The sequence below is a fragment of the Eptatretus burgeri genome, chromosome 4 (assembly GCF_056783735.1).
Source record: "Eptatretus burgeri isolate ZD-2024b chromosome 4, Ebu_testis_v1, whole genome shotgun sequence".
Classification (NCBI taxonomy): Eukaryota; Metazoa; Chordata; class Myxini; order Myxiniformes; family Myxinidae; genus Eptatretus; species Eptatretus burgeri.
Window position 1 is genome coordinate 113,509,286 of NC_140964.1, and position 23,820 is coordinate 113,533,105.

At 42.6% G+C, this 23,820-nt stretch overlaps 1 protein-coding gene across 10 annotated transcripts in view; it reads right to left on the reverse strand.

Annotated features, from left to right (window-relative positions):
- Window positions 1–12,742: 12,742 nt before the first annotated feature.
- LOC147028914 (zinc finger E-box-binding homeobox protein zag-1-like) overlaps window positions 12,743–23,820 on the reverse strand; it is a 131,731-nt gene continuing 120,653 nt past the window's right edge. For 9 of the 10 annotated variants that reach the window (XM_085879771.1, XM_085879765.1, XM_085879764.1 and 6 more), the window contains 2 exons: window positions 15,847–16,006; window positions 12,743–14,565 (listed from right to left, as the gene is read on the reverse strand). In XM_085879771.1, the coding sequence (XP_085735897.1) occupies window positions 13,649–14,565; window positions 15,847–16,006 (1,077 nt within the window). In that variant the 3' untranslated portion in view covers window positions 12,743–13,648. The remainder of the gene's footprint in view (window positions 14,566–15,846; window positions 16,007–23,820) is intronic. The other variant, XM_085879763.1, reaches the window with a different exon arrangement.

Genomic DNA, 23,820 nt, shown 5'->3' on the forward strand with positions numbered 1-23,820 from the left:
GCATAGCTCGATGCCATCCTGCCAGCCCCTATGTAAATGTTATTATCATTATGCCATTATCATTGGATGTAATTGACAGATTATTTTGTGGTTATAATAATGTTGATGAAGACTATAACTTGGAGGACAATGATGCTGGAGTCGGGATTGGAGTAAGATGTATCAACAAGCTAATGCTGATGATACCACTATGTTGGCAGAAAGTAAAGAGGAGTTTATGAAACTGCTGCAGACAGCAAATAAGGAAAGTGAAAAGCTGGTCTTTATTTAATCCGGAAAAAGATTAAAATCTTGTCAACTGAGAAGATCAACGTGTTCAGAAGGGGTGCGTTCCATGACCAGTCAGCTTATAGAACACTCACCAAGTGGCTCACTTGATTTCAAGCACTTAAGCAAGCACTCCAATGAAACAGTTGATAAGGAATGGCTAGCTGACAAGCTGATTGGGAATGGAACACATCCCCAATGGATGGGGTAAAGGCTGCAACGAAGCTGTCTCTGCCAGAGCTTCGGAAAGCAATGCAGGATAGGAATGTTGGGAGACATCTGATCATGAATGTCACCAGAAATCGGCCACAACTTAACGGAACTGGATAACTGGTTATAATAATACCGATAGGTATGTGGACAAGCGACTGCTAAGCCGATACCGCTCAAGCGTAAGTACGTCAATTTTTCTCCAAATTTCCCTCTGGCAAGTATTAAACAATGCCAACAAAACTAAGGAATATGATTATGCATCAAATAAAGGTCACAATTGGGTTGTAAGGGTGTCCGTGGCAATATCACACTTGAAACCATGACCGGGAGAGGCTAAAGGGTGATTATAAAGGGTAATTCTGAGGGGTTCTAAAGGGGAATAATAAGGTGTTCTAAAGGGTAATTCTAATGGATTTCGGTCGTTTCTAGATTTTGCCTATTTCATATTAAAAATGCCAAACTGAACCGCTTCCTCGGGACACAGGTGCAATTTTTTTTAAATTAAATTACTCTGTGCATTCACAAGCCCCATAAATATCCTTCCCATCGGAGTTCAGAAGCAACCAATCCAAATACACAAGCCTTGTGTATTTAACGTCACAAATATGTCTTTTATCGAATAGTTCTTTCCCCTTACTTGGTAATGACACACAACAACGTCTTTTCAATTGCAGATATCCATTAAGTAAATCACTAAGCTCACCATGTTCGCAGGATGCATTCCTGAAAGGTTCAAACTCCAATAACTGGTAGCGATCCACATCACAGGTCACAGCGATCCGCTTTCACGTGCCCATGTGGTCGGGAGTTTGTACCACAAGAAGCTATCCATTCAGTGAACTGAGAAAGTTATCCAAGTCTCTCGTTGTAGAGAGGCACAGCCCTTTCTCTCAGGTACTTTTCCAAGTATTTTTGTCTTAATTTGGAACCTTTGTGAGCCCTTTTAGGTAACAATCCTTATCTCACACACACACACGATTTATGGTGCTTTATGGTGCTTCGAACACTGCCGTTTCTATGGGTTTCTGAACATGCGCACGGAGCATTCTGGAACGGATTACATCATTTTGAAAGTCTGATATTGGAGCACTAAATGTACTTTTCCAAACACAATGCTATGTTAAACAGATTTAACATTGCTAAATCAAAAAAATATCAGTTTAACATCACCCGGGTTCCTGTCCCCAACACATAATAAAACTAGAACGGCACCCGGTGGAGCGCATACCTCTGCCAGGCTGAACAGTTTACGTCGTGTATCCCACTGAGAGGCCGGATTTGGATACAGACCTCCAAAATCTAATCGGCTTGTTTATGTCACCCACTCAACTCATCCACCAAGTTTTGTCCAAATCCGTTTACAACTTTTTGAGATATCATGCTATATATCGTTTCTGGTGCTCCCTCTCAATGGTGAAGAATCACTTTTAAAAATATATTAAATTCTTGTATCAGAATCCAGATCTGGATCTTCACCAAAATCGAATTTATTCTTCCTTGTCATACACCCAACCTGTCCACCAAGTTTTGTCTGAATCAGTCGATGATTTTTTTTGATATATTGTGCTATATATCGTTTTTAGCCCGATCTCTCAAGAGTGAAGAATCGCTTTAAAAATTAAATATTTCTCGTATCCAGATCCGGATTCGGATCTTCACCAAAAATATCATCATTTCGTCCTTGTCACACAACCAACCTGTCCACCAAATTTCATCAAAATCCGTCAACAATTTTTTTGAGATATCCTGCTCACAGGCACACAAACAAACAAGAAAAAAGACGCGCCGAGCACGACACATGCAAAATCCACCCCCCTCTCCAAAGGTTGCCATGATTAAAATTGACAATACATAAAATTGTCCATTTCATTAAGATTAAAATTGACAATCTTAATCAAAGCTCAGGTCAATCTGATGAAAATTGATGATTTTAGAAGTTTGACCTTGAGTTGCCCTTTGACCTTTTGACATCGAAAGTAGTTGCTTTCCAAATTCAGTGATGGACTATGCAATTGCTGTTTAAGTTCCAAGTTAATAGCATGTAAATTGACGATTTTTCAGTTGAAAATTGATGATTTTAGATGTTTGCCCTTGAGTTGAACTTTTGATCTCAGGGATAGTTGGTTTCTCAATCCAGTAATGCACTATGCAATTGCTGTTTAATTTTCAAGTCAATCTGATGAAAATGACGATTTTCGAAATTTGACCTCAAGATGACCTTTGACCTCAACATCAATAGTCTTCTCATTTGAGACTACCTCCACAACTTGGTAAAGTTTCATGATGATCGGTTGAGAATTGTGACCTGTAGGCGTTTGACAAACAGACAGAATAATGAAATCGACTGACCAATATAGTTGAAAAATCTTAGATTTTGCAAGTAACAAACAGACAGCCAAACAGGGATGAAAACATAACCTCTGCCTGCCTTCGGTGGCAGAGGTAATCATTACCATTGTGTTGTACACTGCCAGATTTGCGTCAGTGGCGCATGCTGTGTCATTACTCAGAAGATTGCTGTGCGTCTATTTTAAAGGTGTAAAACACCATAATAGTCTTATAAGGGTACTGTTTACCTCTATTGTTTTACCCACCAATGATGTCATCACCCATAAACGCAATGTTTCCAGCCACAAAATGTTTTGTGAGCAAGAGCAGATTTGTCTCATAACGTTTGAACCGTTAGTGCACATAATTTAACTTTTTAACATGAGAGACAAAATAAGGTTAAAGGTCACGGTGTCTCTTTTGTGAATATAGCAAACTACCAAATTGTTTGTACCTGCCATGTTCGCAGAAAGTTCTCCAAGTCTTATCATAGAAACAACCTCAAAGCTTATCATCATATGACACAATCTCAACTCTCATCACCTTATCACACAATCTCAAACATCAACACCTTATCACACAATCTCAACCTTTATCACCTTATCACACAATCCGTCAAAGGGCAGAGGAGATCCTTGTGAGCCAACGGCCATCCATATCTAGTGCCCAACTGTGTCTGTAGACGTACTCCTGCAGTTGGGTTACTATTTTTAAGGAGGTTGGTGGCAGCATTTGCACGCTGACCACCGAAACACCATTCACATCGCAAAACACAAGAAAAACGCAAAGAACATTGAAAACCCACTCCGTGGGAGTACCTCCTGTGCAGCTGCCCTCCACAGGGCAGCTCACTGTTTGACAGGATTGGGACAAAGCCTTCAGGACCCCTACTCTTTGATGATAGGAGGAAAACTACAGGGTAATCTTCCTGGGTCAGGTTGCAGTGGTGTGTGTCGGGGTAATGCTGTGATGTCTTCCACTAGACAGCGGTCTCCTTGGGTTAACCTGACGCGGTCCCTTCGGGTGGGTGCCTGGAATGTCCTATCCCTAAGAGAGGATGATCACCTGTCTCTGATATCATCTGAGCTCAAGCGTCTGAACATCAGTATTGCAGCTCTCTCTGAGGTTCAGAGACCTGTCGTGGTGAGATCATGGCGGGTGGGTACACCTAAGATTGGTCTGGTCGCTCTGGTGGTTAACATACCCAAGGAGTTGCTGTGGCTGTGTCCAATAAGCTGACGCCATTTATAATTGAGGTAACACAGGTCAATGAGCGTATTATGAGATGAAGGATTCGTCATTCATTGGGTGTCGTTTCCCTGGTCTCTATATGCTCCGACTGAAGCGAGTGATCTCAACGTGGAGGACGCATTCTATGCCATGCTCGAGTCTGTGGTTGATCAGTGTCTCAGGCGAGATACTCTTCTCGTCTTGGGGGATTTAAATGAATCGAGTGGAACAGATAGGGATTGTTATGAGACGTGTGTTGGTCCCCTTGGGTCTGGAACTGTGAACCAGAATAGCACTAAGTTCCTTGACTTTGCAAGAAGTCATGGACTTTGGGTGGCTGGTTCATGGTGTCAGCACCCACAGGCTCATCACTGGACTTGGTGTTCCAAAACTGGTGGTGTGTCAAAAGAGAATGACCATGTGCTTGTTGATGATCGCTGGAGGATAATCCAGAACTGCAGAGTCTACCTGAGTGCTCAGTTCCGTAATACCAACCATAGTCTCGTGGTAGCAACTCTGAAGTTTCAGCTTAAATCTGGGATAATGGTACCATTCCAGCCGAGGCTGGATGTTGGCATACTCAAGGATGGAAGTGTCACTGAGGAGTTTGCGGATAGGCTGAGTGGGGATTCTGGATGCTTTGGGGAATCCTGAAGAGTTGTGGAGTGCCTTCAAGACTACCATCCTTGATGTTGCCGGTAGATGTTTTGGAACTCACCGGAGGGCAAAGAATAATTTTTTCTCACAAAGGACACTGGATACCATGGAGCAGAGTCACAAGGCCAGCTGAGCTGTTCAGGGAGTTGAGGTGGAAAACTGTGCGTGCTCTAAGGGTGAACAAGGAGGCCGATGTGCGAGAAATTTGTGAGGGCATGGAGCATCACCTGTGGACAAGGAATTCTCATTCTGCTTACAGGGGAATTCACACATTGCGTTCCTCCAAGCCCATGCCTCGGTGTACTGCAGTGAGAGTGGAGGGTGGTGCGCTCTTAACAGAGAATTCCGAAGTGAAAGCCTGCTGGGCCAGTTACTTTGAGCGGCTGTAACAGGCTGATCCACCAGCTGTTGAGATGGATGTCAGGGGTGTTACTATCCGTATAGCTGACCCTCCAGTCAACTGTGACCCACCTTCATTTGTGGAAACACAGGCTGCGGTGAACCGGTTGATATGGGCTAAAGCTCCTGGGATCTTTGGCATATACCTGGTGTTGGCTTAATGGTTAGGGTGGTGGGCTTGGGATCCTAGTATCCTAAGATACTGAGTTGAAATCCCACTTGGCTGTTGAATTAATTCCAGGTGGGGTGAACTCTGCTTATCACCCTTCCAAGGTCGGGAAAATGAGGGCCAGCATGCTGGTATCCTGTGTCGGAGTGGCGACCCCTCCAGGATTATGGGACATTTTCACAAAAGCGGGTCAGGTAACGGTAAAGATTGTCCGATAATTTTTATCAAGCATATATTGCCAGTCAGTGCAGAGGCCTTATGGTGATCCTGCATTGCTGACATCATTTGAACATTTTTCTGGGCCTTATAAGGGGTTCAAGCACTATTTCGAGAATATCAAAGAAAGTTGATTTTTTTAGTTTGTTCTTTACCGTTACCTGACCCGCTTTTGTGAAAATGTCCCTTATGCACAATAGCCAAGAAGACTGCTTAGGCAGCACCAACGCTCTGAATGGAGTCTGGTCCCAATGGATGGATGGATCTGTGGCATCCATGCTGAACTTCTCACGGCTGGTGGAAATGCTGCACTCGTGTCATTGCATGCAGTTCTGTGCTCTGCCTGGAACACAGGTATCATCCCAACTGACTGGAAGAGGGGCCTTGTTGTCCCTCTCTGGAAAGGGAAGGGTGATCGCCAAGGCTGCAACAACTACCGAGGGGTGACGCTGCTCTCAGTGCCGGGCAAGGTCTTTGCTCAGATAATTCTTGATCGAGTTTGCCACCATCTGCCTGAGCACCAGCACCCAGAGCAGTCAGGCTTTACACCAAAGAGGTCATCGATTGAACGCATCCTTGTCATTTAGGTCCTCACCGAATGCAGACGACAGCCTCGGCAGGGGCTGCTTGCAGCCTATGTTGATCTATGCAAAGCATTCAATTCAGTGAATTGGGATGCCCTCTGGAGGATTCTTGGTCTTCGTGGAGTTCCACCAAAACTTGTCGATCTGATGTCTGAACTAAACTCTGGGACTGAGAGTGCTGTGAGATGTTGTGATACCAACTCTGACGTATTTCCAGTTTGTAGTGGAGTTTGTCAGGGGTGTGTACTGGCCCCAACACTTTTCAGTGCTTGTACGGACTGGATTATGGGGAGGATGTCGGAGAGGTAAAGCTGCGGTGCATCGTTTGGGAATGTCAAGGTCTCTGACCATGATTTCGCAGATAATGCAGACATCTTTGTGGAGACTCTGGATATCCTTTTTGGGGCCCTCGAAGTGATGAATGAGGAGTCAGAGTCGCTGGAATTATGGGTTTCTTGGATCAAAACTAAGATCCACGCTGTTAATGACATCTTGGATGCTGCAATCTTGTTTGTACCTGTTTGTGGTGAGGATGTTGAGAGATTCACTGACATTGGCAGTGATATTCATGTCTCTGCTGGCTGTGAGCTAGAGGTCAATAAACGTCTGGGTCAGGCCTCGGGAGTCATGGATTCACTAGATCATCGGGTGCGGCGCTGTGATTCACTAGATCATCGGGTGTGGCATCGGGTGCGGCGGAACCTGTGCAGAAGGACGAAAGTCCGACTCTTCAGGTCCTTGGTGCTTCCGGTCTTGCTCTACAGATGTGAGACTTGGAGTCTGACCAGGGATCTGAAGCAGAGACTTAATTCCTTTGGTACCAGGTCTCTTTGGAGAATCCTTGGCTATTGCTGGTTGGACTTTGTGTCCAACGAGTGTTTGCTGAGACTCAAATGAGATTTGTTACCTGCATAGTCCGTGAGCATCAGCTGCGGCTGTATGGACATGTGGCTTGTTTTCCTGGCGCTGATCCTGCTCACCAGATTCTCTCAGCAAGGGAGCCTTTTGAGTGGAGGAGGCCGGTGGGCTGACCACGGGCCTCGAGGTTGCAGCAGGTTGATCAGCATCTCAATGAGATGTGGATGGGCTAGGCGTCTGCCTGGGGGATGGCCGGACGGTGGCCCCTGGAATACCAGCAGAAATTGGGCGCAGCGACATGCTGCTCCAGCACATGCTCCCATACCTGACCTGACCTGACACAATCTCAGCCCTCATCACCTTATTACACAATCTCTGCCCTTATCACAATCTCAACCCTCATCACACAATCTCAATCCTCATCACCTTATTACACAATCTCATCCCCTATCACAAATCTTAACCCCTATCACACAATCTCAACCCTCATCAATGTATCACACAATCTCAACCCTTATCACACAATCTTAACCCCGATCACACAATGTCAACCCTTATCACCTTCTCACACAATCTCAACCATCACCTTATTGCACAATTTCAACCCTCATCACCTTATCACACAATCTCAACCCTCATCACCTTAGCAAACAATCTCAACCCTTATCACACAATCACAACCCTCATCAACTTGTCACACAATCTCAATCTTCATCAACTTATCACACAATCTCAATCCTCATCACCTTATCACACAATCTCAACCCTTATCACACAATCTTAACCCCTATCACACAATCTCTACCCTGGTTACCTTATCACAGAATCTCAACCTCATCACCTTATTACACAATCTCAACCCTTATCACACAATCTGAACCCCTATCACAATCTTAACCCCTATCACACAATCTCTACTCTGGTTACCTTATCACAGAATCTCAACCTCATCACCTTATTACACAATCTCAACCCTTATCACACAATCTGAACCCCTATCACAATCTTAACCCCTATCACACAATCTCTACCCTGGTTACCTTATCACAGAATCTCAACCTCATCACTTTATTACACAATCTCAACCCTTATCACACAATCTTAACCCCTATCACACAATCTCAACCCTCATAAATGTATCACACAATCTTAACCCCGATCGCACAATCTCAACCCTCATCACCTTATCACACAATCTCAACCCTTATCACACAATCACAACCCTCATCACCTTATCACACAATCTCAACCATTATCACACAATCTTAACCCCCATCACAATCTTAACCCCTATCACACAATCTTAACCGCTATCATACAATCTCAACCCTGGTTACCTTATCACAGAATCTCAACCTCATCACCTTATCACACAATCTCAACCCTTGTCACTTTATCACGCAATCTCAACCCTTATTACACAATCCCAACCCTTATCCCCTTATCAAACAATCTCAACCCTTATCCCCTTATCACACAATCTCAACCCTCATCACCTTATCACGCAATCTCAGCCCTTATTACACAATCCCAACCCTTATCCCCTTATCACACAATCTCAACCCTTATCACGCAATCTCAACCCTTATTACACAATCTCAACCCTTATCCCCTTATCACACAATCTCAACCCTCATCACCTTATCACGCAATCTCAACACTTATTACACAATCCCAACCCTTATCCCCTTATCACACAATCTCAACCCTCATCACCTTATCACGCAATCTCAACCCTTATTACACAATCCCAACCCTTATCACACAATCTCAACCCTCATCACCTTATCATGCAATCTCAACCCTTATTACACAATCCCAACCCTTATCCCCTTATCACACAATCTCAACCCTTATCACGCAATCTCAACCCTTATTACATAATCTCAACCCTCATCACCTAATCACGCAATCTCAACCCTTATTACACAATCCCAACCCTTATCCCCTTATCACACAATCTCAACCCTCATCACCTTATCACGCAATCTCAGCCCTTATCACACAATCTCAACCCTCATCACCTTATCACGCAATCTCAGCCCTTATTACACAATCCCAACCCTTATCCCCTTATCACACAATCTCAACCCTTATCACGCAATCTCAACCCTTATTACACAATCCCAACCCTTATCCCCTTATCACACAATCTCAACCCTCATCACCTTATCACGCAATCTCAGCCCTTATCCCCTTATCACACAATCTCAACCCTTATCACCTTATCACACAATCTCAACCCTTATTTCACAATCCCAACCCTTATCCCCTTGTCACACAATCTCAACCCTCATCACCTTTTCATGCAATCTCAACCCTTATTACACAATCCCAACCCTTATCACACAATCTCAACCCTTATCTCGCAATCTCAACCCTTATTACACAATCCCAACTCTTATCCCCTTATCACACAATCTCAACCCTCATCACCTTATCAAGCAATCTCAACCCTTATTACACAATCTCAACCCTTATCACCTCATCACACAATCTCAACCCTTATCACACTAATTATTCGGATGAATATCCAGCAGATCAAGATGGGAAGAGCCAATAATCGTGGCTTCAGCCCCCGTTTCCAGCAGGGATCAAGCGTGCCAGGAAGATCGTCATCATGATTCGAGATGTCAACAAGTATCCTCACTGATGGACATCGGTTCATCTGCTACGCAGTGGCTGCAACCAGGACTATGTGCTGAACAGCTGGTGTTGAACCATGGTGCGACTAGAGAGCAGATCGGACACATGGTTTCTGATACACACGAGCACGAGCTTCACGAAGAACACGTACTTCCTCCATGTGGGCCTTATGTCGCTTGACCTGCAAGGCCAGTATGTCCTTCATGACTGCCAACACTGAGGAAATATCCTCCTGTGGGGCCCGTTCTGGCTCCACTTGATGTGGCTTCTGGCGGCATGGAAAACGAGGACAGTCAAACAAGTCTTAACATCCAATGATAGCGCCGTCCAGCAACAGCAGAAGGAACTAACACGCAGTGACTTCGCTCCCGAGCAGCGATGAATTCCATCCCCATCCGCTATAGAAACTGACCAAGGACAACAAAAACACGTCCATGACAACGCAAAATGTTCTTCAAGCCGACTATGCCATGTTATGTTGACAAGTCATGGTATAAGCAACGATACAGCTTTATTGCTGTATTTATCCTGTATACAGCTTTATCCAAGACATCATCAACAAAGAGTGATGAGGGTTGAGATTGTGTGATCAGGTGATGATAATTGAGAGTGTGTGATCAGGTGATGAGGGTTGAGAGTGTGTGATCAGGTGATGAGGGTTGAAATTGTGTGATTATGTGATGAGGGTTGAGATTGTGTGATTAGGTGATGAGGGTTGAGAGTGTGTGATCAGGTGATGAGGGTTGAGAGTGTGTGATCAGGTGATGAGGATTGAGAGTGTGTGATCAGGTGATGAGGGTTGAGAGTGTGTGATCAGGTGATGAGGGTTGAGAGTGTGTGATCAGGTGATGAGATTTGAGAGTGTGTGATAAGGTGATGAGGGTTGAGAGTGTGTGATCAGGTGATGAGGGTTGAGATTGTGTGATAAGGTGATGAGGTGAGATAACTTATCATTCAACTCAAGGTCGAACAAGCTATACTGAGCTTGGTCGATGGACAGACACTTCTCACCATACAGTTCACAGATGAAGCGTTCAAGCAACTCCTTCAAAAGAGTTGGTGGAACAAAACTTTGGCCAAGCCCTTTGAATACTTCAAGGTATTCCAAAGTGGTCAACATCAGTTCACGTGGGAGTTGTTTACCTTTCCCCCTGAAAGCAGCAAGTCGTGTCACACCCCAAAAAAGCATGGAAGCCAATGAGGGCTTGGCATACATCTTCTCTGAGAGAGATGTGCATTTCATTCACGTCGATGGATCGATTATTTTTATTTTTGCCTGTGTGAAAATGTACACTGACATCCAATTTGTCCACCTGTCCGAGTAGCAAAATACCCACTATCTGTGTCCATACTCATGACTTTAACGATTGATTTGGGTGAATCCTGTGCTCTATGTTGGACGTAGAGAAGGAGTCTGGCGTCTGCATCTTCATTGTCACATCACAACTCTTTTACTCGACAGATGCAAGATTCCATCAGTTTGTGACATTTCTCACCATGCCTTACGAATAAGCATCGTTCGCCCAGTATGCTGGCATTGGTTCTCCACTGTCTGAAAATAAATTCAATCAAGTTTTCCTTGTTTTGGCTGTCGTTGAGGAAATTTTGCCATTGTTGAGGGATTTTCTGCGTGCCACTGAACGCTTTCATTGTCTGGCTCAAGGTGCCTTTGCTTTTTGATGCTCGAAAAACTTGACCGACAGTTCTGGGTCTCTATCGAATACGAAGTCAATTGCGTTGACAACCTAGTCGATAGGCTAAAGACAATGCCTTCTTTAGAATGTCATCTGCGAGACCACTGAATGTCACAGGTGGTTTTGATTGGGAATGAATGACGACTATTCCATCCAGAATGATGGCTTCATACTGGACAGCTTCTTCGACTGCAGATGGATATGTGTCCAACGATTGTGTCCAATGTTTGGGTAAATGTGTCTGCATAATTGCCAATGTCTTTGCCTGGGGAGGTTTTCCACTGACATGAGTGCCAGGCCATTAATGACCAGAAAGCTTGTCCCAGGAACAGAGGGCATTGCTTTTTTAAAAATCAAAACCACTCCACATTTTGTATATGTACACACACACACATATATATATATATATATATATATATATATATATATATATATATATATATATATATATATATATATATATATATATATATATATATATATATATATATATTAGCAGGGTTTTGTTTAGCTGTGTGTAGGCTGTGCTGTCCTTAGTCAGTCCTGAACACAAAATATCGTTCCATTTTAAGGGTTGAATAAACAAAAATACGACTCCAACGATTTCTATTAATATTTTGTAGTCTAAGTTATATTTATATTTTTGTGCCATAATTTGTATTTTGGTGCATTATTTTCACGTCGGTATACGGACTCCTGGAAATGATATTATAAACTCAACGCCGCAAACTGTAAGCAAACTCTGATTCTTACAAAGCATTATGTAATTGAGTACACAGTTAAAATAAAACCATGCATTGTTAAACTTATTTGTCACATTTCATGCATCTTTGAAGTATTTCAAATGAAAATTGATGCTCGCATACCTTCCGATGAGAATCGATCGTCGTTCGCTGCATTTTTCTCCTCTCCATCGAGCTCACACCACCAGGCGGCAAAATCCCAAACTCTTTTCAAACTCTTCACATCAAACTTATTAATTTCTCCAGGATTCTTCAATCCAACATGGAACAAACCGCAACTTTCGCAATTCTTACCCTCGCACAACAAAACCACAAGGATGCCAGTGTATCGGAAAAGTAACGCAATTGAAGTGAAAACAGTTCCGTGGTTTCATATTCGCTGCCGCAGACTTTGACACATCACACACCGCCCAAGAGGATCAACTGCGAATTGCAAAAAGTCCACAAGTTTTCATTAAAATTCAGCGTCCCGAAGCAGAACTTGAGGTGTGGAAGTTGTGATCTCGTTAGACTGCGTCTTACTGCATAATAATCGATGCCAAAATATTGATTCACATCTGGGATCTACAAAACTGAACAATTGAGCCGTTGACCTCATAGACTATTCCTGCTGTTGTCGAATCATTTATGCCCTCTTTTTCCATTTTGTGCACTTGCTGTGAATTTGGCCCTCGGAAAGCAAACCCAAAACAGAAGTCTGAAACTCGTAAAGGTCAAATGTTAAGTGACAGCACAAGGTTAAATTCAGTAGTGTATTTTTGGCTCAGTTACAAAACATCTTTGTCGTTCAAAAGTTGTAACAATATTCCTATTATTCGAGGCATTCGCTGGTAATGTCACAGTAACGCTCGTTAAAAAACACGGAAACCAACATTTCAAACAGTAAAGCAACACTGAAAGGTAGCAAATCTCGTACAACAGCAACTATGTAAACTAGATTGTTTTCGTATAAAATTCTAGCATCCATTGAAAGTACAAAATAAATAAAAAAAGGCAATTAACAAAGACATAAATACAGCATCAACAAGGCAAGTCTCAACCAAGTAAAAGAATATTTAAAATTGCACAGTTTTAATTCGCAGGTGTTTCTATCCCAAAAAGATTCACCTGAATGAGAGTGTGCAGAATAATACTGCTTTAGTCAATACTTGAGAACATTTCAAGGAACTAATAACGAAGTAAAGTGAGGAAAGTATAAAATCCTAACTCAAGGAGAAATGTTTTTGAAATCACTTCCTGCATATTGATAACATTCCTTTCAGTTTGTTTCCGAAAGAAAATGGTTTCAACTTCGACAATGAAAGGCCATGATAGGCCTTTAACCTGCTCAGAGTTGAATCAAAGCCTCGTTAACACTTGGGGCACAATGGCGACCACGGTGGTTCTGGAAAAACCACGTCAGTAGAGCAAGGAAGGTGAATAATTTACCAGATATGCTCAAGGTGGTCATGTTTCTTCAAGGTACCCACACATCACCTGGAGCCCCCAATGCACCTTTCTGTAAAAGTTCATCTCACCGCTTCACAAACATAGTTCGTTGTCTTAAATATCACTCACAATACTTCTTATTCTGAAATCAGCACAACCATTGTCTTCCAATTCATCCAAACGATTTGACTACAACGTTGACTTCTTCCCACTGTATCACCCATGTGGTTCTTCCTTCATTACTCGACCCTTCTTACACTTCTCCTCCACGCTGTGCCATACGTTTGGTGCTCTGCGCTTAAGGTAATCTAGATTCCAGCAGCTCTTCCACACATCTTGAGTATCTTCTTTGCTTCCTTCTGCATCTTCAGTTGTGCTTCTGAGATACACTCGCTGCTGCTCTCTTTGCACATTCCCTCCATCCTTCGCTGTGTTGTCATTCCAATGAAAGTTTTCCTCCGTTACACATCCTTTGGGAATTTCATCAACACTGAAGCTTCTTCCCAATAAACCTTCCCTCTCCTTGCTGCAATCCATTGTGCATCGCTGTCCATACGTCGCACGCTCATTATTACAATTACATGCTGAGACATTCTCTTCCATGATTTCTTTATTATTGTGAGAACTTCCCAACTCTATCTGTTCTCCATTGCTCATTCCCATAACACTTTGCTCCTCATTGAACTGGTATGCTTTGTCAGTCTCCTGGAGGTTTTCATTTTCGACCGTGCTTAAACCTCCATCCTCCTCAATCGCTGGCTCTCTATCACTGTCACCCCCACTTCCTCTTTTTTCACCAGTCTCCACATCATCATCACTTCCTCCCACAAACCCTTGCTCTCCATCACTTCCTCCCACAGTGCTTGGCACCATCTCAGACCCAAGCTCCACATCATCAATACCAGAGTCACCCCACGCCAAGCAGGAATCCCCAGGTTGAGCTGGTGGTGGGCGGCAATGTGCAGCGCGATGGTTCATATGCTGTGAATAAGAACCAGAGTGCGAGAAGCGTTTTCCACAGCGATCGCAGCAATATGGCTTCTCGCCCGAGTGCAACCGCGAATGCTCCATGAGGTGGTGTTTGTGCTTGAATGCTTTTTTGCAAATTAGACACTCGTATGGGCGCCTTCCTGCTGGTCATACACACAACATGTCAGTCAGCCATGACACTCCAAAAACGTACCTTAATATGCAATGTCTGAATACTTCTCACAATAAAGCACTCTGTGGTTAAGATAATGTGACCTTGTTTTGACACCACATCGAGGAGACACAGCCACACTTTAATGTCGAAAGAAGGATGACAGGCTAAGCTAAGTCAACCCCACCTGGTTTAAATCCACGACAGCGGGGCTCAAACTCAGCAGCCGAAGATCCCAAGCCAGCCACCCTAACTACTGAGCCAAAACCAGGCACCTTACTTGCCAGTACTGTATTAAACTTTTGCACGGAGCCACTTATATTTTGTTTAGAAAAAATGTAACACTTTTTTTTAATGTTCTCCTCAAACCCTCACCGACATGTCTTATATAATTCCCTTTCCATCCATATTTTTCCATTCCCCTTCCCCCTACAACTTATCCCCAACGTCACTTACCACTCATTATGCTTCTGTTAATGATGTGCCGGCATCATAAAACACATTTATCTTTCTTCTTTGTTTTTCCTCTTGAGTTATTTCTAACTTTATCCTTCTCTTTCTATTTTATTTCCCCTTTGCTTCTTTATATCGTTGCCAAAAAATTATTTTGTGGTTTGAATTCCACTGCATTAATAATGACCCTTAATCTTACTACTTTATCTTGTAATGGCCACAATTATTTCCACGTTATTGTGTGGTTACCCAAGGGGAAGGTTGGCCTGTCTTTCATGAACTGGATGGCCAGGCCTGACGTTTGACAAAGGTCAGGGCAAGAATTTTGAATTTGTATATCGTGCCGGTCACAGCTTGCCGACTCTTTGCGAAGGACACCGGGAGAATCTTTGACGTCCACCAAACTAATGCTGCCAGATGGGGCCCCCGTTTAACGTTCATCCAAGGGACGGCACACCCATTGATGAATCTCCCTGCCTGTGAAACACTAGCGTGACAGTTTATGGCCGAGTTGAGATTTGAACCCAGGCGAGACATACCTTAAGGATGTCCTGCCAGCCCTTGACCTTTAATCTTACTGAGGGTCTCATTTCACAAATCATGTAAACTTTTGAAAATCCATGTAACTTGGACAAACCACTGCTTAAAGAGTATGGTACATGGTCATGTCCTGCAGAGATCTCATTTAACTTAATTTTTCCTTTCACCTCCCCCCACCCCACCTCCTGAACTCCCCTCATTCCCCCCCCATTTGGAACTGGATCTTAAGCATATTTTTGTGACTTTAAGCCGGTAGTAACACACCACCGGGGATTCTTACCCGTGTGCTCATATTTGTGACGGAGGAGTGAGCTTGACTTGTGAAACGTCTTGTCGCAGATGTTGCATGGAAAAGATCCCCCCTCAGCCTTCCGGCCAGTCCTCCTTCCAGGCACGACCCCATCGGCTCCCTCTTCCCAGAGCATAGAGTTCCACTCCATCTGTCACAAAGATACAAGATCAATTACCACACTCGCACAGCCTCTATCACCACTCCTCGTCTCCGATCCAACCGACCCTGCATTCTCATTGAGCCGCAAATTAAAATTGGGGTTTGACCTCCCATTACTGTATTCATTAAACCCCATACATTGGTATCTATCAAGTCTGCATTAGACAAATAAAGCCAAAATCTCCAAAATATTTTGCGAAGCTTTCAGCATTAATGGTCACGGCGGTGAAAGTCGTGTTGGGTGAAGAATAATGCTCATTAATTGGGCTTCAACGGGTTAAGATGAACACAAACCCTCGGATTGCACACTGTCTACTTTCCCAAACATACAAGGAATGTTTAATTACAATTCAGTCGATTGTCATCGAACTGTCTCCTCCCAGTTGATCCCGAACTCAGACGAGAGGACTCGATGGCATTCAACTGAACTGTGTCGTGCCGGAAGGGGGCGCTGAATCTCGGAGACTGTTGTATCTTGAATGAGGACGTAAAGCTGGCTGTCTTGTTTGCACTTTGGATGTGGACGTGCAAGGCCATCATAAACCGGTATCTTGGTGGTTCAATTTCTGGTTTGGGAAATATTAAACGAGCAGGATCTATGGATTTGGGAGTGCTGGGGTGTGTGAATACATGGATCTGGTGTGTGGACTCCTTTGTCTTTTTATTTTTTAAACATGGTCAAGAGCTAGGACACAGAACAGATCAGCACACACTGTAACAAAGGGAACAGCAGGAGAAAGGGGGAAACGCCAACAGCAGAGCAGAGGGAGAAGGTAGACGGAGACGGACAAAAAAAATGGCCTCTGCTTAAATGTCCAAGGTTGTTTGTCACAATGGCGCATAAAACGATGACGACGCTGTTCTCGTGTTTTTTTTTCAATCGCAATTGTAAACGTGTCACCATTTTGTGGGACACCTTGTGCAAACGTCTGTGGAAGGCAAAGAGTTCAGGATTATTTCAATCAATGCAGAATGATTCAGAATGACACAGGTGACATCTTGGAGTGATTATAATCCAGTCATCCATTTCCGTCAGGTTGTGTCCACCTTCTGGTGACATTCAGATCAGATCTCTCCAAACATCCCTGTCCTGCACTCTCTGGTTTGGAGAGCTTGCGGTTGCTGTTTTTACCCCCCCCCCCCCACCCATCTAGTGCATTTGCCTGGTGCTGGCTTAATGGTTAGGATGGTGGGCTTGGGATCCAAGGATCCTGAGTTCAAATCCCCCATGGCAGTTGAATTAATACCAGGTGTGGTTGACTGCCTGCCATCCTTCCGAGGTCAGCAAAATGAGTGCCAGCTTGCTGGTATCATGTGTCGGAGTGGCGACCCATCCAGGATTGTCCCCAATAGCCAAGGAGATTGCTTCGGCAGCACCAACGCTCTGCACAGAGTATGGTCCCGATGGATGGATGGATAGATCCAGTGTATAGGAGTCTGCTCTTCTTCCTCTTCTTTTTCTTATTCAGCCCTCAACCATACCTAGCATGCTTCTCTCAACTTGGGGTGGTTAAACACCGATAATCGGAACAATTTATCCAAATCAAGGTGCTCCAAGATGCTGCACCCCAAGTTGTACAAGATGTCAATTTGAACTTGTAAACATCCTCTTGCCGACATTCCATTATATAAGCTTGGTGTATTCTCACGTACCATCGTGGGTGTGTGGATAAAAAGTTGGAAGAAAAAACCATCAGAAATAAAAAATGAACAGCCGGCCACCTTACTCGTCATTCCTGCATCTCCACGTGGGGTTAAAGTCCAATGTTGAATGAACGATCACGTGATGTGAGAGCCATTCTATAAACCAGCAGTGCGTGGCCATGTTCGGGAGTGTGTACGACGAGATCTGCACCAATCGACGCTCTCGCAGCATAGGCATGATGGGCCGAAGCAGCTGCAATGGAGACATTCCACCCGGGAATTTCCCCCTCAAACTATCTCAATTCAGCTCCAGCTGCCTGGTGGTATTTCACAAAACACAGGCTCTTTCTCTCTGCGCCCATGCGTCCATGTGCAAGTACATGTCTGCTCGCAGCAAATCAAGGAAGAGGGCCTCTTGACCACCGAGGTCATATGGAAAAGTGAAACATGTAAATGAAGGTATCATGGATTGTATGTCGGGTTTTATTACTTGGGATTGCTGGGAGCAAGGATGTGTCACTGATGCAGTGCCTCCTGTGACCAGTAAGCTGGTGCTCATTTTGCAGACCTCGAAAAGATGACACTCGGTCAACCCACCTGGTGTTATTTAATAGCACGAGAGGGGCTTGAATTCACAACCCGAAGATTTTAAGCCAACACCAGGCTTTATGTCGAGTTGGTGCAAATTATAAGGAGAAGGCGTATTTGGACACAGCACGGCTTTGATGGACCAAATGGCCCCTGCTGATGTCGATAAGTTTCCTTGCACAGCACTGTATTGTCATGCACGCCGATGATGGACAACGACGGTTGCATGGCTGTCCTTGACGAGGTGTCGAAGTCATTATTTAGAACAGCCGTCACAATATCTATCACGCATCATCTCTTTTTGTCTGTTATTTCTGTGGCATTAAATGTCCTCCTCGCATCTATCACAAGGAAAGGTTTCTCCTTTATCAATTGAACACCCACTAAGTTATTTGAGATAGATCGGACTCCCGATGAGCAAGACAGGCAACTCAAAAAGATGGAGGTTGTGGTGGTGACGTCATCGGTTGATAACATTTGCGCTAAACCAGGACCCTCACGGTGTATTATATGTTTAAAAGACACTTGGGTATCAAACATCCAGATTTTGATCAACCTAAAATACATTTGCATTCCTATATTTATTGAAAATAGCAGCACCAATTACATCATGAATGTTGTGGCCAAAAATATTGGCACCCTTGCACTTTCTTCAAATTACGCACCAATTCTTCCAGAAAATTGTTGAATTAAAACATCTTTTGGTGTCCACAAATGTATATCTTTGGTTTTCAGTGGAACAAAACAAAAAAAAGCTGAAAAAGTTACAAAAATCTTAGCTTATTCCACTCAGAAATCCTAAAATAGCCTGGACAATATTATTGGCACCTCTTAAAAGTTGCTAGAAATAATTAAATTTCAAGCAAATAATTCTCCTTTACTTTGGAATTGAACTCACCTGTGGTGAAGTTCCAGGTGCCTGTAATATAAATATCCCTCATTCAACCAGTTTTAATGGAGAAAATGAGTGATTCTGCTGTTGTGTCACTGTGTGTACCGCAATGAGCATGGAGAAAATAATGAAAACCAGAGAATTGTCTGAGGAGGTCAGACACAAGATAGTAGCCAAGCATGGACAATCTCAAGGCTACAAGTCCATCTCCAGAGACCTTGATGTTCCTGTGTCCATTGTACGCAATGTATTTGGGAAATTTATGGCCCATGGCACTGTTGCCAATCTCCCTGGACATGGCCGCAAGAGAAAACTTCATCGAAGATTGCAGCGAAGGATTTTTTTATTTATTGGATACACTATTGAGGCTCATATGAGAGCTAACACGCAAAACGTACAAGGGGAGCAGGAGACAAGAGGGGCGGGAGGGGGAAGGAAAAAACAGTGGGGAACAGAGACATGAGGAGATCTGTGGAAAGGAGAGGGATGAGGTGGGGTACACAGGGTAAACAAGATGGACATGACAGGGGGATTGCCCGAATGGTGGAGAAAGCACCTCGATAAACTGCCAAACAGATTCAAGCTGACCTTCAGACACAAGGTACGACAGCATCAACTCGCACCATCTGTCGCCAACTCAACGAAAGGGGTTCTATGGTAGGAGCCCCAGGAGGACCCCACTGCTGAGAGAGACATAAGAAAGCCCAACTGGAGTTTACCACAACACACCCGAACAAGCCAAAATCCTTCTGTCAGAATGTCCTTTGGACAGATGAGCCCAAATTAGAGCTTTTTGGTAAACACATCATCTCTGTTTACAGAAAACAAAATGAGGCCTTCAAAGAAAAGAACACCTTCCCTCCAGTCAAACATGGAGGAGGTTCAGTGATGTTTTGGGATTGCTGTGCTACCTCGAGAACTGGGTGGCTTGAATGCGTGCATGACATCATAAAGTCATGAGATTATCAAGGCATTTTGGAGTGCAATGTTCAACCCAGTGTCAGAAAGCTGGGTCTCTGTCGAAGGTCATGGGTCCTGCAGCAAGGCAATGATCCCAAACACATTTCAAAAAGCACCCAGGAATGGTTCAAAACCCAAAATGATTCAATGAACCCAAAATCTGGTAGAACTGAAGCAGTTTGCACAATAAGAGTGGGCCAAACTGCCAGTAGAAAGGTGAAGGAAGCTCATTTATGGCTGTGGGAAGTGTTTAACTGCAGTTATTTTGTCCAAAGGTTGTGCTACAAATATTAAGTCTCGGGTGTCAATAATTTTGTCAACGCCATTTCTTTTTATTTTCTGATTTAAAAGGATACATTAAGTTCTGAATCAAAAATATAAGTTCTGCAATATTAACAGTAAAATAAAGAATTGTGGAGACCAAACACTTTTGTCAATTGCAACTTATTTTTGGAGAAAATTGTGAGTTATTGGACAAAAGTGCAAGGATGCCAATATTTTTGGCCACGACAGTGCATATATATATATATATATATATATATATATATATATATATATATATATATATATATATATATATATATATATATATATATATATTGCATGACAGTGCATATTGAAAGCTCCTAAGTATTCATGGTTGAGTCTTTGCTGTGAAATGCACTACCCTGCAAAGGAAACCTGCAGGAACAGCTGATTTTATTCTGAAATAATCACAATCACAACAATTTAACACAGGTGGAGGCCAAATAACTTGGTGTGTGATTTTAACGGTGATTGGTTCCACTTGAGCTAATTACCCTCACCGAAGGAGAGGGTATTGCGTTTGGATCCATTTGTTACTTGGCAAAAAAATACTTTTTTTGACAAGTATGTTGATCACCTCCCTTTGGTGTTTGTTTGTGCATTTGTTTGTGTTTGTTTGTTTGTTTGTTTGTTTGTCTGTCCGCTCACCTCCAGCCCAAACCGCTTAACCGGTCACTCTGAAATTTTCAGATTAATGTCACCGAACCTACGACAGTCCTGCCTTAAAGTTCCGTAAAATTTGGTCAACCGAAAAGGTCTACATAGGCCAATAGCCCAATTTGAACCAAATTTTCTAAAATCCTCAAATTTCATCCGATTGACTTAAAATTTGACCAGGATTTGCACATCAGGTCAGTCAATTCAACCACCTATTACTTTTGAGGTTATCAAAGTTCAAAAGGTCAACATAGGCCATAAGGTCAACCCAAAATCGGTCAAATTTTTCAATTGTTTCTAAAATTGTCAATTTTCATCCGATTGACTTGAAATTTGAAGAACAATTGTATATCAGGTCACTGAATTCAAACACCTATTAATTTTGAGATCAACATAGACCAAAAGGCCAATTTGGGACAAATTGGGCAAAATTTTCTAAAATCCTCAATTTTCACCCAATTGACTTGAAATTTGAACAGGATTTGCATACCCAATCAATGAATTCAAACACTGATTAATTTTGAGGTAAACGTCGGCCACAAGGTCTATATTGGCCAACAGGCCAATTTGGGCCAAATTTTCTAAAATCCTCAATTTTCATTCGATTGACTTAAAACTTGAAGTAAAGAGCATTTTCATGTCAGGTCGCAGAATTCAACTTCCAATTAATTTTAAGGTCAAAAGCTCAACACAGGCCTAATTTCTAAAATTGATAGAGAGGGCCAAAAACTAAATATATCAGACATCTTAAAGAGTTGTGAACAAGTTATGACAAAACAAGGTGGATGAGTTGAATAGGGGACAAGTACAAGCCGATTAGATTTTGGGTCAGACCTGGATGCAGATCCCGCCTATCAGTGGGATACAAAACGTAAACCGTTCACCCTGGCGGAGGTATGCGCTCTACCGAGTGCCATTCTACTTTGTGCCGTTTCGCCAAGTTGTCACTCGATGAGTGATTTTTCACTTGTTTGTCTGTCTGTCTGTTTGTTTGTCTACACAGAGCTTTTGTGTTTTTCTCCGCAACCGCTCGTCGGATTGAGACGAAATTTTCACCATCGGTCGCATGTAGAAGATTTTAATGATAATTATGATGTCATAGGTCACATGGTGTGGCAGCCATGTTCAAAAAACGGACAAACTTTGGACCTCTATATATCTGAAACCGCACTAAGGAAAAATTGAAACTGAGCACATAATAAGTACTCATGGGGAATAAGTTTGATTTTTTGTATGATGACATAGGTCCCTTTGTCATTATGTCATATTCGCATATGTAGAACGCTACATCTGACCAGTATGAACATTTTTGAGGGTCAACTATGGATAAAATCATCCACAGAAAAAAAAATTGAGGACATCATCGGCCATGTGATTCGGCAACAATATTGTTTTTTTCTTTAAAAAAACCTTCAAAAATCTTCTTCTCTGAAGTGGCTGAACAGATCGAAGCAAGAATTTCCAAGTATGACTGCCTAGCCATGAAGAACAGAAGGTTGTCATGTCATAGGTCACCTGGTTTGGCAGCCACATTGGATTTATCATAAAACCTATAAAAATATTCTCCAGAACAACTGGACAAATTGAGGGGAAATTTCACACAAATGTTCCACAAGCCATGGGTGTAAGAGTTTGTTAAGGAATAATTGATAGGTCACATGGTTTGGCAGCCATATTGGATTAAAGAAAAGTATTAAATAATGTTTTCTCTGGAACCGCTAAATCAATTGAAGTGAAACTTCACATTACTGATGTAGTTGTGATGGGGAATACAAGTTTTAAATTTCAACTTGATCGGACGCATGGTCTAGTCACCAGAATTATTTAATTTTTTATCTGGGTTCTTTTTTATTATTATATTTTTTTTGAATAAGGCCGACTTGGCTGTGCCTGGATGGATTTGAGGGTAGAAGAGTAGCAGCTGAAATGTGCATGCTATCCAGGTTCCTCCTGATGACTTCATTTTGCTTTTTCCTTGTTCGGGTTCCTTCTGATTACAATAATGCAGGACTGTACCTATTTGGTCTTCCATTTGATTTGAATTGAATTTATTTTTATCCAATTCTAAATTCAATTTAATTATGAATAATAACAAAAGAACGTCATGGGTCAGGGTCAGGTGTCCGGTCAAAGCGGAGCAGGGTTGAGTCTTGGATGTGAAATGGCGCATCAAGGCGGGACGTCTTGGTACCCGGTCATCACTGCTAGTTATATCATCATCACTGGTGGTCATCACTGCATCACTGCTAGTCATCACTGCTGCAGTTATAAAGTGGCAGTTCTAATTGTCTCTTATTAATTACATAACACACTAGTACACACATGCCACACAAAATACACCACACAAAACAAGTCCTGGCTAGGGTCTGCAATCTCTTGTTTACAATTGCTAATATAAGGGGGTGGACACTTATCCAACCAAGATATTCCAGTTTTATATTTTTACTTAAATTTTCTGATGTTTGTATAATTTGTTTTTCACTTGGAAGTTGTGGGTTACGATGCGTAAATAAAGGTGGAAAAAGACTGACTTAATGCAATGTAATTCCAGGCTATAAGGCAACAAAAGGTGAAAAATTTGAAAGGGGGTGAAGACTTTCTATTGGCACTCGATAAATATTATATATATATATATATGTATATATATATATATATATATATATATATATATATATATATATATATATATATATATATATGTATATACACAGTACCAGTCAAAAGTTTGGACACATCTCCTCATTCAAGGGTTTTTA